The 18433-nt window shown below is 41.0% G+C and overlaps 1 protein-coding gene across 3 annotated transcripts; it reads left to right on the forward strand.

The window, feature by feature from the left end:
* The first annotated feature begins 1482 nt into the window (after positions 1-1482).
* Positions 1483-18281, forward strand: LOC106944565 (tankyrase-1). Of its 3 annotated transcripts, XM_015027625.1 has the most exons (28): positions 1484-1982; positions 3032-3256; positions 3506-3601; positions 4733-4769; positions 4997-5072; positions 6838-6858; positions 9188-9282; positions 9356-9422; positions 10212-10398; positions 10699-10820; positions 11042-11133; positions 11242-11320; positions 11405-11576; positions 11731-11810; positions 12178-12323; positions 12423-12588; positions 12696-12915; positions 13053-13162; positions 14066-14254; positions 14362-14608; positions 15388-15470; positions 15570-15690; positions 15775-15872; positions 15969-16043; positions 16146-16251; positions 16599-16785; positions 16868-17024; positions 17109-18281. In XM_015027625.1, exons 1-28 carry the CDS (start codon positions 1532-1534, stop codon positions 17193-17195), a joined length of 3792 nt encoding a protein of 1263 aa, XP_014883111.1. In that variant the 5' UTR covers positions 1484-1531; the 3' UTR covers positions 17196-18281. The 3 variants fall into 3 exon arrangements, with proteins under 3 accessions (XP_014883120.1, XP_014883111.1, XP_014883129.1); XM_015027634.1 differs by lacking the exon at positions 6838-6858 and having other exon boundaries at positions 1483-1982; XM_015027643.1 differs by lacking the exons at positions 1484-1982; positions 3032-3256; positions 3506-3601 and adding an exon at positions 4514-4639.
* The last annotated feature ends 152 nt before the right edge of the window (positions 18282-18433 follow it).

Genomic DNA, 18433 nt, shown 5'->3' on the forward strand with positions numbered 1-18433 from the left:
AAACTTCTGTTTTTTTTTCCACCAGCCCCAGTCCGGAGCGTCTCCTTGAGTTAAGGAGGGAGGCAAGTATTCTAGTTTTCTCCAGAGCTCTGTTATCCCTTAAGGTCTCTACATAGCTGAGTTTCAGTTTGGGTTGGTTAAGATTATGGAGTCCCAGTCCAGCTCCAATCCCGTTTGTTGCTTTGAGTAACAAACTCATTCTGTCAGATGTTTACTGGCTTAATTTCTCCTCAAAAATGTTCTTAAATATCCAATAATAGATGTACCAGAGGCTCTCACTTGGTGAAGGAAGTTGAATATACAAAAGCCTAACTACAGATATCTTCGGTATATATACACAACCCCTCTGTGACGCCATAAGACACAGAAGGCAGCTGACGTCAGCAAGGTGAATCCCAGAGCGTATGGCGTGACAGGTTAAAGCTCGAACGCCATGTCACGTGAGTTTTATCTGCAGATAAGAGTAGGAGGCGAAAATGGGCCATCCAACTACAGACATATTTACGTTTTTTTATGTGTATGTTCCCAGACGGAGGGGCAAACCGATTAACATCTCTTACTATACCAATCACATTGGTGTGTGCACAGCTTCACACCAGATTACTAACGCCAGTATGAAGCAGAGGTATTATCCACTTGTAAGAGAAGTAAATCTAAACCAGTTCAGATTCGTCTAATGTTGTATAATACAAAATGAAAGAGTCTCTAGTCCCGTTCTCATTGACTACCTGGGATTAAAGGTGTTATTGATTTGCTCAGAGGCTGGGGCAGGTTTCTGGAGGGTTACTTCAGATCATCCTCTTCCCATAAACATGCTAACCTAGTCAGATGGAAGATTAGCAGGTGAGTTGTCGAACATGAGTTGGTCCGTGTTGGTTTGAGATCGTAGAGCGCCTCTTAGCGCCCAAACAACAGAACTGCAGGAAGTGTTTGGGTCGCGTTGCCAAGTGTTTGGGTTGCGTTGCCAAGAAAACTTTTTTTAAAATATAAGAACTAAGTTGTTTTTCATGATTATTAAGAAAGTGTTCAGTTTGTAAGCTCCTACATATTTCCTGTTTCTTTGTCTTGAAAATGTTAACTAATTTTCTAAAATAGGACAAAAAAAAATTGACGGAGCTAGGGGGGGAAAAAAAGAAAACTGCATTTTGTGCAGTTGTGTTTCCTAATAGTTATAAGAATATGTTAGAATTATTTTACAAATATCTTTCTGACATATTCTGAAAGAACATGCTTAACATTTAGAAATTAAAGTCTGATGCGTATATTACATATCACGTTTTTATATTTTAATGTAAAATATATTTATTTTTTACAATATACACTGCCAGGTGCATTCGATGCTTGCACTGAAGAGAAAGTAAGTGGCTCATTGAAATTTTTATTTAAAGTAATTTTCTGGCTGAACGTATTAGTTTTGTGTTGAGCATTTCTTCCTTCTGTGCCCTGGCTGGAAGTAAACAGCTGACAGGAAACTGAAGCACTTTCACCGGAAAGGAGGAGCAGTTTTTATTGTCGCCTCCGAGCTGCTGTAATGGCGGTGTCTCGTCGCTCTTCGCAGCAGCAACAACAACAGACTACGTTGCAATCTCCACCGAGAAACGGCTCCCTTTCGGGGGCATCCCCGGCCTCGCCGCCCATGGCTTTGCTATCCCCGGCCGTCGGTTCCTCGGAGAGCGAGAGGGAGTGTAGCGGAGGGGTAGATATGGCTCTGGCCTCCCCGGACCTACCAGTCCAGGTTTTGGCGAGCAGTGCAAGCTCTACCTCGACTACATCAGGCGGAGGTAGCAGCAGCGTATCAAGCCCCGGTTCAGGAGCCACCAGCCCCATCGACGGTAGCAGCGGAGTCGTCGGGGCCTTCAGGGAGCTGTTCGAGGCCTGTCGAAACGGAGATGTGTCCCGCGTTAAGAGACTTGTGGATTCGGTGAATGTAAACGCAAAGGACATGGCTGGTCGAAAATCAACTCCGCTGCATTTCGCTGCGGGTAAGGATGAGCTAAGCTAAGCAAACAGGGGGGACAGGCTATTCGCAAAGATGGGGTACTGCAGGCAGCTAGCAACGTTATGTTTATTGCAATGTGATTACGGTTTGTCCTCGGGTCCCAAATATAACCTTTTATCACGCTTTATGTCCACCTTTTTTTTCTTTTTCTTTTTTACCCGTCTTAGTGTTTACTAGCTTGTTGTGTCGCTCTCCTCGTTTTGTTTATCAGACATTCAGTAGTAAGTAAACTCAAACATCAGAACTGGACAAAAAGTAACCGATATTTAGCTCGTGTTAGCAAGTTGTTTATGCATCTACAGTAGTTTTTGCGCAAGTTTAATTAGTTTCCTGTGGCCGAACGACTTCAGGGGGTGTTTTTTGTGACGTAAATGTTTTTGGTTGAATTTTTACTTGTTGGAAAATTTACAGCTTCGCCTGACATGTATCTTTATTTTTGGACTTTTTGCTTTGATCAATCTCAATGACCGATTTTCTCCCAGGATCAAAAACAGTTTTGTGAATTTGTTTCTTCCAAAGCCGAATGTGGCACTCATTACATACTTAAGACACATTAAACCAGTCAAATAGTCAACTTCGGCATGTTAAAAAGTAAATTTGTCTTCATTACTTACACGTATAACATTAAATATTCTGGGTATTTTAAGTAGATGCATAATACAAAGAGGATAAAATAAAAAAAAATTGGCTTATTTCAGTCATGAGTGTGACTATACGAAACCCCTTTACTTAAAAAGCAATAATGAAAAGTAACGTCATGTATTAACTATCATATTTTCAAGTATGGTTTAAATTTATCTTTATGTACTGATATTTACACGATCAGTTGTCTACTCATGGACAAACATAGTCCTTTAGATATTGTCACTGAAAAGGTCAAAAATATCCTCTTTTTCATTTATAGAGTACAAATATTGTAAGTAGAATTATTAAAGTCACCGTCATTGAATATAGTCGCAGCATCCCAGATATTTTGTTATCCTTCCTGTTTTCCATTCGTAATTTCTGCTGACTTTTTTTTTTATATTTTAGGTTTTGGTAGAAAAGATGTGGTGGAGCATCTTCTACAGACAGGTGCCAATGTTCATGCCAGGGATGACGGTGGTCTCATCCCGCTACACAATGCCTGCTCCTTCGGGCACGCAGAGGTCGTCAGCCTCCTCTTGTGTCAAGGTGCAGATCCCAATGCCAGAGACAACTGGAACTACACCCCACTGCATGAGGCTGCTATCAAGGGCAAGATAGATGTGTGCATCGGTAAGGGGCCCTGCCGCTTTATATTTGAGCATTTGCAATTTTTGGAAATATGGAAGAACATCTTTGAGAATGTCTGAGCATAAAATCTTGCCCTCATGTTTTAAAGTAGAAAGGTGCTGGTGCTGAATTTAAATAAAATTTGCTCTGTGTCCCTTAAATACAGCACTTGCTTGGCTGAGTGCCTCATCTATGAAATATGCAGTAATTAAATTATTGAAGTTGTATTGATCTCTCCCTCTTTTAACACAGTATTACTCCAGCACGGAGCTGATCCAAACATCCGCAACACCGATGGAAAATCAGCTCTTGATCTTGCTGACCCTTCAGCTAAGGCTGTTCTTACAGGTCAGTACCTTGGAGTTCATCAGCAGCACACTTCCTGATTATCCCTACGTCTTTTATTTTAGGGTTCCTTTAAATGCTGCGATTTGACTACAAGCACTACTATTTATGTACTCGTTCATAAATGCTACTTTTTTCATATCTTCTTTGAGCTAGGACATGTTTTTTGCTATATTTTTTATTATTTTTTTCTATATACTGTCCATCTTGCATATTTTCTGTATCTTAGGACTAGTATTTTTGGTGCAAAACAAATCAGTCTTTTTTACAACATTATATATCATTGATTGAAGGATGATCTGACATCATTGCTGCTTGAAGACAATGGAAAACAATTATTTTCAATGCAGCAAATGTTTTGTGAGTCCATTAAGAAGTTCTATTTACTTATTTATTGCTCAGGATTTTCTGGTAACTTAGAGAAAAGTGAGAATTTTAAAAAATATTAAAGGAGGTCTAATGGCTAAAGCTGAACAAAGCGGCAGTCATGTAGTCATTAGTGTCTGCAGACGCAATGCAACAAGTTCCTCGGCTTTTTTGAGGTTTGATATTATATTATGTTGTTCCTTCATCAAACACACACCTGGAGCGTTGCCTTGATTCTTTCATGTATGTTTGAGAAATCCTTGAATCTCCAATGGCAACCATTCGGGCATGTTTTAATGCCCGATTATACAATGTATTTATCTGAAACTGCATTGTAGCTTCATTCCCCTTGACCAAATTTCTTGTAAACTATATTTGATAAATTTGGCATTTTCATAACAACACAGTCACTTGATTGTACTATAAACTGTCAAGGATGTGTGCCTGGAAAATACTTGATTAAACATAATGGAGTACCGTAAATGTTCTGATTCTGCGAAAGAATTACAACTCCTTAGCAAAGATTCAAACAAAAACAATTTTTATAACTTATTTAATGGCAGTGCTTGGAAATTGTCGGCACATTTGAACCAAAGTGTAGTATGAGCAAAACTCAGCATGTCTGAGTCCCAACTGGTTCCTCCGACCCCCACATGGACGCAGCATCCATAATTGGTTCTAAATCTATCTCCACTGTAAAGAAACGTCAATCCACAGTGTTTAAAATGCCTCACTTTAACAATGTTTCTTTTTTTTTTGTTCTTTTAGGTGAATACAAGAAGGATGAACTCCTGGAAGCAGCGAGGTGAGTGTGTTTCCAGCAGCATACACAGCTGGAGGCAGAAATGTGAAATGACAAATTGGTTTCAGGTAGAAATTAAACTGCTGGGCGAGAGCTTTTCTAGCTGCATGTTGCTATTGAAAATGCAAAATAAGTAGCTGCACAGAAATCGTACTTTTTCCCTCCCCGAAGCCCAAAAGAACGATGATGTCAGATGTCTATTGTCGGGTTGATGGCTGGTGTGTTTTCAGGAGTGGGAATGAAGAAAAGCTGATGGCACTGCTGACTCCGTTAAATGTCAACTGTCATGCCAGTGACGGCCGCAAGGTAAACTACCCAGCTGTGCTGCACCTTAATAACGACTCCATTTACACTGTCCTGTCCGCTCAAAGTGCTGTTTTGAGTTTCCAAATGGACGTTTTGTCTCTGAATAGAGGAAGCAGCAGGAGCGCTAGCTGAACCGTTCATTACTGCAGTCTGATAATCGCTGTCTCAGTTTGTAAAGAGGATGTAAGGAAATTAATTTTTGAGAGTAAGCGTATCAACTCCCACAAAAAAAACAAAAACACTGTTTTATATCATTTAAACGCCCTTTGTAATAGTGAATGCTCGTCAGAATATTCTGGAAGGCCACCTGTGCCCTTCCTTTCAACCGTCTCGATCTTGGGATTTTATTCCCTGAAGGTGCACATGCTCATAATTTTAATTTCTGCTCTTTATGTCAAAGTCCAAACCGTTAGACCAGATGCGATAGCTACACAATGATTCTGTTTGTTCACCAAAAAAATAGCGCTGGCACAAATTCCCCTTTTAGTCTCAGCTGAATTGTCTTCCATCACGTTTGGATCCTGGTGTCGTTTTGTTGGCAGCGTCGTCTCCTCTTTCTAGAGGTCGCTTTGAGTTCATTCAGAAACATTGGGTCGCAACAAGGAACGTTTTAGTCTATTACATTCCACAAAGTTCCTTTTTAATCCCAGAATGTATCCACGTTGTGGGAAAATACCGTTTCTTTTCCGTTAATAATCCTGGTGGAAGATGTAAACGCTGAAACATTTGTGGTTAGAAATCATGTAAGGTGCACTTTCTTTATAACATGTCTGGATTTCTTTTTTGTTGTTGTTGCCATCTTTCTTTAATTTAATTTTTAAAGATGTGAATATAATTTCTCTACAGATGCTCGGGCCTTTTTTTTGTGAATAACTCAAAGTGTCAATCAGCAACTTCTTTCTGATTAAATCCCAACTCTATCACACCGTGCTGCGCCGGCCACATTTATTGAATGGCAAAGATTCGAAAAGCCTTCAAATAAATTCATCTTTTATTGCAGTGGCATAATCCAACACAGAAAATAGAGGCAAAAACATACCTTTTAATTTGAGTACATTTATTCAGTCAAGGGGAAAAATGTTTGGATTAAGAAATAGCGATTTTTAACTAAATTTTTGCAAAGCGTCTCCAGTTGACACACTAAATCCACTCATCTCTTATTTTGGAACGTATCAGACCTTTGATTGAGGTTTCCTGGAACGGAGGTGAATTCAAAAAGTTATAAGATGGGAGCTCTCAATGAGATCTTTATCATTTTTATGTACCAATTATTACTTATATTATTACTTACCATTGGATTTTCTTCCCGTCCCCAATACATGTGCTCAAATTAGAAGTTGGATTATTCAAACTTTGATTGTGGGCTGACACTTCTCGAATAAAAGATGGATTTGTTATTTTAATTTTTTTTAGACATCTTTACTGTAGAACCAGTAAATGTGGTCGACCCAGTAGGGTCACGATCTTCAGTTATATCTATATTTTTTATTTTTATTTTTTCTTCTCTATGCTGTCTGGTTTGTTTTCGGGTCTTCGGGCACATTTCAGATTAGCGTCATCTCCCAGCTCTTTCTGGCGATGTCCTGCATTTATTCTGTCACATTTTACAGATGAGTGTTGTTATTTTTTCCTTTTAGTAAAAATAAATATTTGTTTTTCATTGACTTAGATTGAGAGAGGGAAATTTCTGTGACGAGATGCTGTCATTTTGTAATTTGTGTTTCGTTTTGTTTTCCGTGTGACTCTGGCAACATTTGTCGATCAGTCAACCTCACAAAAAATGCTGGTAAGTTGACCTTGATAATGGCCACTTGATTGATGCACTGTTGTGATTTTTGTTTTTGTTTCTTTTTAATCCATCATTTTTTTTTATTTTTGTTTTAATTTGACCAATAAGCTGCCTGTCACTTGTTAATTGCACATCATGGCCCTGGGTTCGCGGGTCACTCATGTATCCTACCCTGACGCTCCTCTGGTGTGCGTGTGCGCGCGGAAGTGGCTGTGTGAGCGAGAGCGACGTACTGTTTGAATGAGCTGGGATGTTGTCATGGTGACGACGCTGCGTCTCTTCCAAGCTGGAGAGGAGCTCAAAATGTCCACTGCCTGCTTGTCTTTTGGCATCTGTCCTCTGTCCTCTGCACACTCACCCACACTTCTGTGAATCACTCGGTCAGCCTGTATCTGGTTGGGTTTCTAATTTATTTAATTTTTATTTATTTATTTATTTTTTTGACAACTTCTCATGCATGCCTCAGGGCCCGCCTCTGCATCTTGTCGAGCGAATCATGGATTTGTCATTGTGAAATTCGTGCCTCCTTCCTCACATCCCCTGTCCAATCAGTTTGTTATGCAGTAAATGGACTTCATTTCACTCGTCATCATTCAGGAGCTGTGCTGCCCTTTTATTGTAAAAGCTTTTAATTGCTTGTTCCGTGCCACGCTGAATGATCCACAATGCAAAACGCCTCATCAGTTTGACTCCACCACTCTGGCTTGAGATGTTGCACTTTGGCCTCGTTTGGGTTTGACATTAACATCACTGCATGAAACTTGAAATTATGTCCCTTTTTGTTTTCTTAAGTGTAAGAGCTTGATTTTGGACAAATTGGAACCACAGCTTTGCATTTACTAATGTTGATATTTCTTGACCTAAATGAATCCATACGATTTCGTTTTCCTCTTCCCTTGCAGCAGGCTTTCTTTTTTCAATCTCGGCTTGCTTTTACTCCAGCTTTTCCGCGTCCTGTTACAGTTGGGATTTGATGGGATTAGAGAACTTGAACGTGACGTTTAGCATTAAAAGTCCTTCAGTTCACAAAAATAACCAAATTCAGCTCATTCCCACCCTCTCTGTCCCACTGCTAATAATGTAATTACAGAATTCATTCCCTTTGAGTGTTGTCGCATTTTGTCACCTTATAACTCATTGTATTTTGTCTTTGCGTGGTGTAATAGACCAAGACAAAACAGTATGCAGTAGTAAAGTAAAATAAAAAATGATTTTTTTTAAGTGTCCTGGTACCTCTATGTAGAATTAAATGTACACTGTTGGCTTCAGAAATCATCTAGTTAGCAAACGGTCAACTGGTGCGTAATCAAAAAATAATAAATGGTGGAAGCAGCATCATGCACTGAGCGGTGTGTTTCTACTGCAGAGGCGGTGTTGATGTAAGAGGGATGGAGTCTAAACTCAGGGTAATTCTGGGTCATATTCCTGCTATTGGCTGCAAAAATGTTACATTTAGGTGGATTTTTACCTTCCAGACGAGGATGACCCTAAACATTCAGGTAGCTTCAGCTGAACATGTCAAATCACATTCATAAGTTAAAATGAGCAAACCTAAAATCAGCTGAGAATTCATGGAAAAATGTTAAGAATTAAAAAAAATATTTTTCTGCAAAGAAAACATGCAGAATTTTTGTTTAGGCTTACGCTGCTGATATTTTTATTACATAAAATTCCATAAAGTTTTATTGAAAATTGGAGTTGCAATGTAACAACATGGGAAATACTTTAGAAATACTTTGAAAATACTTTATGTATGTATGTATGTATGTATATATATATATATATATATATATACATATATATATATATATATATGTCTCATTTTAACATTTGAAGTAAATGGAGCTGAATGAATACAAATTAGGCCACTGTTGCATCCCAACTGTAATGCATCCCAGCCATATTTTCATAATAAGTAACTACTCTTTTTGCCCTACTCACTGCATAAAACAAACCTGTTAATCTCTCAGACCCAAAGTTGTTTTTTATTATTATTTATTTATTTATTTTATTGAGAGATATTGAAGGTGAGCAGTCAGGATGGCGCTTTTTTATTACCGACTTGGATGAGATCATGTCCTGAGCAACAAAATAATCCTTATTTATTTGTGCTGGGCTTGCCCTCAAACTCTACTGAACTTGCATCATCAAATCTGCCATTCATCTGCAACTCACCCAGCACAGCCTGCAGTAGCAATTTTGCTTCTGGCTCTAATCAGCCACTTGTTGCCATTGGAGACAGGAGACACTAAGCCTGCCTGATCTGCGAGTGTGTGAGAGAGTGTGTCTGCGTGTGTATGGGCTAACAGGCAGTCCTCTCTTGCAGTCCACGCCCCTCCACCTGGCTGCAGGCTACAACCGGGTCCGCATCGTTCAGCTCCTCCTTCAGCACGGCGCCGACGTTCACGCCAAGGACAAAGGGTGAGTGGCTCTCAAAGGAAGTGGACAAAACCAGAGTGCCGTTTCCTGTTGTCATGTGTGTCTTGTCCTGCAGCGGCCTGGTGCCTCTTCACAATGCCTGCTCGTACGGTCACTACGAGGTCACTGAGCTTCTGCTTAAAGTAAGTCGAACTTTGTTGCATAAAAACAGGATTGAGAGGCAGCGTCGAGGAACGATGAGATTAGCCAAGACACGTTTTATTTGGAAATAATTGTTTGAAACTCCGGCCTCAAAAAGGCTACTAATTTTAGTAGTAAATTATTTGATGGATTTTTATTCTGACAATTAATCAGATAAAAAAAACGTTGGCACACGCTGCAGATTTTTCAGTGAGCCACTCAACCTTATTTTATACAGTATTGGAAAGAAAAAACACACAAATTATTTCCTTCTCAAAAAAGAAAATTACAATAACGGTATATAGAAACTTCTAACATCACCATGGGGAAAAACTGAAACCTTTTCTGCTTCACTTTGCATCCATAGTATGGGGATGATCTACTTATTTATTGGATTAACTGATTAATAATTGGATAGGAAAATGTGTTTCCTAGAATTTTTTTTTTTTTTTTACAAAATTTGAAACTTGTGAAGCTCAAACTATGCCACTTGAGAAGCTTTTGGTAGAACATATTTACAGACAAAGATGTTTTTTTTTCTATCTTAAATCCAGAATGTGCATATTTTTTGTACAGTTTTGGCTTAATTACTGATCTGATGTATTGTTCTTTCAGCAAAATGGCCTTCTTTTGAGTCTCAGTTCATTAATTGATTGATTACTGAATCAGTTGACGATCGTGTCAGTAATCAATTCATCTGATTAATCGTTACAGCCCTGCCTTAAGCAGGTTTTTAAACATCAGGACTCTCCTGATTTGTCAAATGCTCTGACGGGCTTTTCCTCCCGCAGCATGGAGCCTGTGTGAACGCCATGGACCTGTGGCAGTTCACCCCTCTGCACGAGGCTGCGTCTAAAAACAGAGTGGAGGTGTGTTCCCTGCTGCTGAGCCACGGCGCCGATCCCACGCTGCTAAACTGTCACAGCAAGAGCGCCGTGGACATGGCCCCGACCCCAGAGCTCAAGGAGAGGCTGACCTGTGAGTTTCTTCTCAGTTGGAGTCGACCTTTAGATTTAGGGTGGAGTAGAATGAATCTCAAATTTAAGTAATACTGATATGAGTCCAAATTTTTATTTTGATGCTTTATTAGTTTCCATATTTTAATCCTGACTGCTGTAGAAAAGGTCACCTTTTGTGTTTAAAACTTGAGTAAAAGTACTGGGAACACTAGAAATGTAAGCCAGGAAAACATCCATCATTGTTATGTGTCGGGTCCTTAAAGGCTGCAAGTTTTCAAGCCAGCATCATTTTCCCATTTGCCTCTCTTTTTCAACGTAGACGAGTTCAAAGGTCACTCGCTACTGCAGGCGGCCCGTGAAGCCGACATGGCCAAAGTGAAGAAGACTCTGGCTTTGGAGATCATCGGCTTCAAGCATCCTCAAAGCAACGAGACAGCTCTGGTGAGAAACAGAAGAGCTTTCCACTGCATTTTCAGCATCTTTTCACAGAGTTCAACATATGCCCAAGAATCCTGGGGGATTTTTGTTTTGTTTTGTTTGTTTTTGTTTGTTTTTTTTCACCAGCATTGTTCTGTTGGATATGATGAAATACAGTTTTTATCAACAGTTTTTAGTTGCACTGTGAGGTTTTAGTGGACTGATGTTAAAGGTGTGTATTCCAGCACTGTGCGGTGGCGTCTCCTCATCCGAAGAGAAAACAGGTGACAGAGCTGTTGCTTCGTAAAGGCGCCAACATCAACGAGAAGAACAAAGAGTAAGACGGCAATCTGATCCTATATGTGTGGAATAAATAATAAAATGAGGACGTAATGAAAACGTCACCAAACAAAATACTGAAGCTCCTCTCTTTGATGTTCTCCAGCTTCATGACTCCCCTGCATGTTGCTGCTGAGAGAGCTCACAACGACATCCTGGAGGTTCTGCAGAAACACGGAGCGAAGGTTCGTCACGTTTCTATCCAGCTCTGGTAGAAAAGTCGGAATTTGACGAGTAACTAGTTTGTGCTGCTGCTCCTGTAACTTCAGGTGAATGCAGCGGACACTCTGGGGCAGACGGCTCTCCACAGGGCGGCGCTGGCCGGCCACATCCAGACCTGCAAGCTGCTGCTCAGCTACGGAGCCGACCCGTCCATCGTGTCTCTACAGGGCTTCACCGCAGCCCAGATGGGAAACGAGGCTGTGCAGCAGATTCTGAACGGTAATCAGTGTCCCAGTTATTTCAGGGGATTTTTCAGGTGTTTAGACGTTTATGGCAGTGTTGGGCAGATTTTGTGGTCTCCAGATCTGGATTTTATTGCTTGACTTTGGCTAGCTGTCTTATTTATTGATCATTCTTTAATTGTTTTTCCCAGAAAATGTTCCCACCAGGAATTCTGATGTGGACTACAGGTTCCTGGAAGCTGCCAAAGCAGGAGACCTGGACACAGTGCAGGTATGTTCCCTGACTCAACAAGAACATGCTATCAATTAGTTATTTTCACTAGATTGTAGAATTTTGGAGCTGATTATAGGTTTTATTTATTTTTTTAATGTTGTAACCTGAAAATGTTGAATTAATATCAATTACAACATTTAATTTCCCCTTGGGATCAATAAAGTATTTTTAAATTTGAATTTGAAAAATATCCACAAATCCAATGTCTACAAATCCAAAAATGCATCAGAATTCTGTAAGATGGAGTTATTTATACTGCTAACTTTTTTTTCCACAAAAAAATCACCCCAGTACCTTTTTGTTATCATATTTTCACACTCCGACATGTTGCTTACGTTCCTAATGCGTCTTTGCTGTTTGGCAGCAACTTTGCTCCCCTCAGAACGTAAACTGCCGGGACCTGGAGGGTCGCCACTCCACCCCCCTTCACTTTGCAGCCGGTTACAATCGAGTGGCCGTCGTGGAGTACCTGCTTCACCACGGCGCTGATGTCCATGCCAAAGACAAAGGGTTAGTGTTTTTAAACGTCCATCTTTTGCTAGCAACACATCGGTTTTATTAGCTTGATTCTAGACGTAAATGTTTTTTTAATCTTTTTATTTTTTTTAGCGGCCTGGTTCCTCTCCACAACGCCTGCTCCTACGGTCACTATGAAGTGGCCGAGCTGCTGGTCAGACACGGAGCCTCCGTCAACGTGGCCGACCTTTGGAAGTTCACTCCGCTTCATGAAGCTGCAGCCAAAGGAAAATATGAGATCTGCAAGCTGCTTCTCAAAGTGAGGGTCCATTATGTTTCCTGTACAATTTTCAAATGATGAATCTGGGGGGTGGTGGTGGGAATGAAGCCTTCTGCAAACTAAATATTCTGTGACGTGTTTTTCAGCACGGCGCCGACCCCACCAAGAAGAACCGCGATGGCAACATCCCTCTGGACATGGTGAAGGACGGGGACACGGACATCCAGGACCTGCTGCGTGGGGATGCTGCCCTGCTGGACGCTGCTAAGAAGGGCTGCCTCGCCAGGGTGCAGAAACTTTGCTCTCCTGAGAATATCAACTGTAGAGACGCCCAGGGGCGCAACTCCACGCCTCTCCATCTAGCAGGTACAGACGCCACGAAGCTGATTTAGGTTAATGTTAAGCTTCTCCTAGTGCTACTGCTAAAACTATTCCTAGACTAGTTTTTTTCTTTTTTTTTTTTTTTCCAGTGTTTTATATTTCTTTTTTTTTTCCCTCCTCAGCCGGTTACAACAACCTCGAGGTGGCAGAGTATCTCCTGGAGCACGGGGCCGACGTCAACGCCCAGGACAAAGGAGGATTGATCCCTCTTCATAATGCTGCTTCATATGGGGTCAGTCTCATGGGGGCGTTGATTTATAAACGTGTCTTTTGTTCCAATCCTGAGGTTCGATTTCATTACATAACTTGCATTTTCTGATTAATAATGATCATGAATCAATCTGTCCCTCCAGGATGTTGCCAATTTTTTTTTTTTTGTTGTTTTTTAATTGTTGCATCCTAAAATAATTGATTTCTGCAGCACCTTTTTCAAAACATTGCAAAGTTGCACATTTTTTAAGCTTTTAAAAACATGATTTTAATGGAGTTAATGTCTAAAGTGCAAATAACATGTTGAACTATTTACGCAGTACAAGCAAATCCTGCAGAACATCTCAGTTGTTTTTGGAATTTAAATAAAAAAGGCAAATGTGATCGTTTAGCGTCACGTTTTCATCAGTTCAGCTTTCACGAGACGCCGTGGAACAGGAAGTTAAATTAGATGGAGGTTGAGGGCATTGGTCAAAATTCAGCTGAGTTGCAGTGATTGGTCAGAAAAGAAGGAAATGCAGACAACATTCAGGTGATTGGTCAGATTTAGTGAAAAGTAAACGTACTCGCAAAATTTACTACAGATGAGTAAACTTCCTGGAAGGACTGATCTATCGTGGGGGGGTTTCCAGCCACGGCTGTGTATATTAATATTTTTTGGTTCTGGGTCCATATTTACTTCAAGTTTTTCTGTTAAATTATCTGGGGTTTCTGCAAACAACAAAAAAAAAACTTTAATTTGAAAATTGATGCCTGTCCCACTTTTAACAGCTGAAATCAATCTGTTGCCATGTTCCTGATGTGCAGAATACCAGTTTGTTTTACTAAAACCGTTCCAGTGACGTTGTGATGTAGATTTTGCTTTAGGAGTTAATGAACTCGAGCAACTTCTTCATCATTTTCCTCTTCTTTTCCTTCTTAACAGCACGTGGACATTGCAGCCCTGCTGATCAAATACAACACATGTGTAAACGCCACAGACAAATGGGCCTTCACACCGCTCCACGAGGCGGCCCAGAAAGGCCGCACACAGCTCTGCGCTCTGCTGCTGGCCCACGGAGCTGACCCCACCATGAAGAACCAAGAGGGCCAGACGGCTCTTGACCTGGCCACGGTACGGCTCTCTGTAGGACAAACAGAGGTCATGTGTGGGACGAGTGCAGCTTATTACTTTTTTGAAATGACGGAAATGTTTTCTGGGTTGTGTCTGCGTTTCTCCAGGCTGACGACATCAGAGCGCTCCTGATGGACGCCATGCCTCCAGACGCGTTGCCCAGCTGCTTCAAGCCTCAGGCCACAGTGGTCAGCGCTTCGGTCATCTCGCCGGCTTCCACGCCGTCCTGTCTGTCAGCAGCCAGCAGCATAGACAACCTCGCTGGGCCGCTGACCGAGCTGGCCGCCTCCGCCGCCGCCGGGCCTTCTGGGGTGGCAGACGGAGCCTCAGGAACTGACCGCAAGGAAGGAGAAAGTAGGATTACTGTGACAGTCACAGGAAACACCAGGCAGTTTCATAAATATACAGTGCTTTCACAAAAAATATAAGCAACCCCTTACAGATTTCTTCTATTTTTTTTTTGTCACACTTCCAATCATTATACAATTTCTTCTGTCGTCTTCTAATCCTAATAACTGGTTCTGCCAACTTTTGCGACAAAAATCGCAATCAAATATTTGGAATAACTCTTGGCCTTTTTCTAAATGATTTACTTTAGAGTAATACCGCAGCATCTGCATTGGATTCAGCTCTAATTAATGTTGATGAGTTTTTCTCATCTGTTCTTGATTTTGCTTTAGATTCCAGGGTGATTCATTTCCTTTCTAGATCTTTCAGGATGCTTTAGATTGTCACACAGGTTTTTGATACTACAGGTCTGTCAGGAAAAAAATGCTGAAGATGGTTAAAATGGGTGGAGCCCATTTCTAGTAAACTCCAAGGCTCCCATAAAACTGTGCTAACTCTCAACTCCAAACGAATATTTTCACATGCGGCCAAGTCTGTGTGGTTAGTTCTTTTCCCCTCGATAAATGAATTAATTTGAAGTGTGCTTTCTGTATATTCTTAGGTTACATTTGTCTGACATTTAAAATAGTGTGAAACATTTAAGTTTGACTAATAAAAACAGAAAAACAATCTTTAAGGGAGTACATATCTTTCACAGTAGAAAACCATGGAAAAAAAAAATCAAAGAATCAAATAGTTTTTAATGTCCTGTCTAAGGTCTTTCTGTTTCTTTCTTTGCAACATAGTGACAATGTTGGACATGAACATAAGTCAGTTCCTGAAGAGCCTTGGCTTGGAGCACCTGAGGGACATCTTCGAGAGGGAGCAGGTCAGTAAAAGCTTCTTTATAAACAGAAACAGTCTGTGTAACTCATAGGTATAACTCTGGTTACTCACCCATCTTTTTTGTGATGTTCATCGCCTCCAGATCACGCTGGATGTGTTGGCCGACATGGGCCACGAGGAGCTGAAGGAGATCGGCATCAATGCTTACGGCCATCGACACAAACTTATCAAGGGTGTTGAGAGGCTGCTGGGGGGGCAACAAGGTGGAGCATCCTGGGAGATTGAACTGCCTGCAGCAGATGTTTTAGAAAACAAAAATAAAAACCTTACTGGTTTTCACTTTACAGGTGGCAACCCGTACCTGACATTCCACTGTGCCAACCAGGGCACCATCCTGATCGACCTGTCTCCTGACGACAAAGAGTACCAGTCTGTAGAAGAAGAGGTATTGACCAGGAGTTTGCTTACCATCATAATAATAATGATGTTATTTTGTTTGTGAGCTGATTGTCCTGAATTTAAAATTCTGTTTGTGTCTCAGATGCAAAGCACAATCAGGGAGCACAGGGACGGAGGCAATGCTGGTGGCGTCTTCAGCAGATACAACATAATCAAGGTATTTTTTTGTTTTTAATTCTGCAGATGAACCAAAGGAAAACAAAGTGTTTAGCTAGTTGAGACAGCATTCTGACTAACTTGTGATTTTTGTGCTGCACAGATTCAGAAGGTGGTAAATAAGAAGCTGAGGGAACGTTACACCCACCGGCAGAAGGAGATTGCAGACGAGAACCACAACCATCACAACGAGCGCATGTTGTTTCACGGTAACTTGCATTATGATCATGATCTACTTCATAACTACGCACTGCTTACGGTTTGTCACATAAAATGGTAATAAGATATACTGAAGTTTTTAATTGTAACGGGACTAAATTAGGGATGCACTGATAAATCGGCCCCGATTCTTTTTTTTTTTTTTTTCCTTTTTTAAAATTTTCTTAATTTTGGGAAACTGACAATTGGTCGACGCTTAAATGAGAAATCGATCTCATTTGCCAGTATTATTTACCTCCGCAAAGGTCTTTTGCTCCCCTTGACCAAATGTGAAATGTTCAAATAACGAGAATAAATGTTGCAAGGCACTGTACAAACTGTGTCCCATTTCCTTCAGGTTCTCCATTCATCAACGCCATCATCCACAAAGGCTTCGATGAGCGCCATGCCTACATCGGAGGGATGTTTGGAGCAGGAATCTACTTTGCAGAAAACTCCTCCAAGAGCAATCAGTATGTCTATGGCATCGGCGGCGGCACGGGATGCCCGACGCACAAAGACCGATCCTGCTACTTGTGCCACAGGTTGTTTTCCTCGCGTTTGGTTCTCTTGCTGCTTTTCTTCGACCAGTGAGCCTGACCTCCCTTCTCTCATCCGTGTTTTTAGACAAATGCTGTTCTGTCGGGTAACTTTGGGGAAGTCCTTCCTGCAGTTCAGTGCCATGAAGATGGCTCACGCCCCTCCAGGTCATCACTCGGTAATTGGACGACCTAGCGTTAACGGTTTAGCGTACGCCGAGTACGTCATCTACAGAGGAGAGCAGGTAACAGAGAAATCAGGGCAAATTCTCTAATAGTTTTGGATCTCTTCTATGTCACTACTAACATGTGACCATGTTTTCGCTCAGGCCTACCCGGAGTACCTCATCACCTATCAGATCCTCAAACCAGAGAGCGCGGCCCAGTCTGCAGCGGCAGCAGAGCAGAAGTCCTAGTTACAGAACTACTGCTCGGCCGGACATAAGGACTCGATTCTTGATACTTTCTCCTTTGTATTGGAATTATATGAAGACCTTTCTCACCACCAAACATTTCCTTTCCAGCCTCCTGCCCAGTAGAAACCATGGTGAACAGTGCTTCATAAGGATATGCTGTATAATACTTTACTATTCTTGGTGATGACGTTATGTTTTTGCATCAACTGCATGTTTATTATGGAAGCATGTAGGGCCGAGTAGCGTGCCTGGGTTAGTAGTTTCAATATCACTCCCCTCCATCCTCTTCACTCTTGACAGGAGGATGCTTGTTAAGACTTTGAAGTGTAAACATTTTGTCACCGTCGCATTGTGACTGTGAAACCCACACCTCCTCGCCACGCCAACCAGAAACAGCGGGACTACTTCACCACCGAACAGGGGGTTTATTCTCTTTAGGTGACTGTTTTTGAACGCTAAACAATAACACTACTGAAGAGATATCAATACAACATTACTTACTTATTTCCAAGAACCCTAAAACGTAAACTAACATTTTTTTTGAGGTTTTATTCAGGGCAGCACACTCTTAACAGGGAAAGGGCTCAGTCAAATCACAGGATTTGAGACTATTATATTGCCAGTTCAATACGGATGTGCATGAGAGAGGATGCGTGTGCTCAGCCGTGCAAAGAAAGTCATCATAATCAAGCATGGTGAAACTGTTGTACATTTAAAAAACAGTTTGCGTTTCTGTGCTCCATACTTTAGAGTTGTAGATGTTGTAATGTGCTTGTGATGCCTTACAAGTGAAACACCTTGCAGCTAGTGAGCTCATCAAGGCACCCTCTGTCACCATGGTCTTACTCAGACATTCATGCAAAAGGATTTGCACTTTTACCTAGAAATCTATTTAAGTTATTTTGAATTAAAGTTGCAAATTACAAAGGGGGGAGGGGATATTTGTACAGGTTGTGTAAATGGTTGTGTATAACTGTTGCTGTTTAACAGTTTCTTTGAGTTTAAATGTAAATGACATCTGAATCTTCCTCTCATGCCTTTTTGTTTCTCCCTTCTTTTTTTTTTTAATAAATGTCCCATTAATGACTCCTTGCTTTTCTGTTTGTAAGTTTTACGCTATGATTCTGGACAGAAAAGACGGAAAAACAAGAGGTTTTTCTTTTTGTTTTTAATTGTGGGGGAAGCGGGGTGCGTTCAAGACAAAAACGTAAAATGTTATTGTTGGCGTTAACTTCGTT

Source organism: Poecilia latipinna, unplaced genomic scaffold (assembly GCF_001443285.1).
Source record: "Poecilia latipinna isolate Pla-1442-1.1 unplaced genomic scaffold, P_latipinna-1.0 Scaffold8, whole genome shotgun sequence".
NCBI lineage: Eukaryota > Metazoa > Chordata > Actinopteri > Cyprinodontiformes > Poeciliidae > Poecilia > Poecilia latipinna.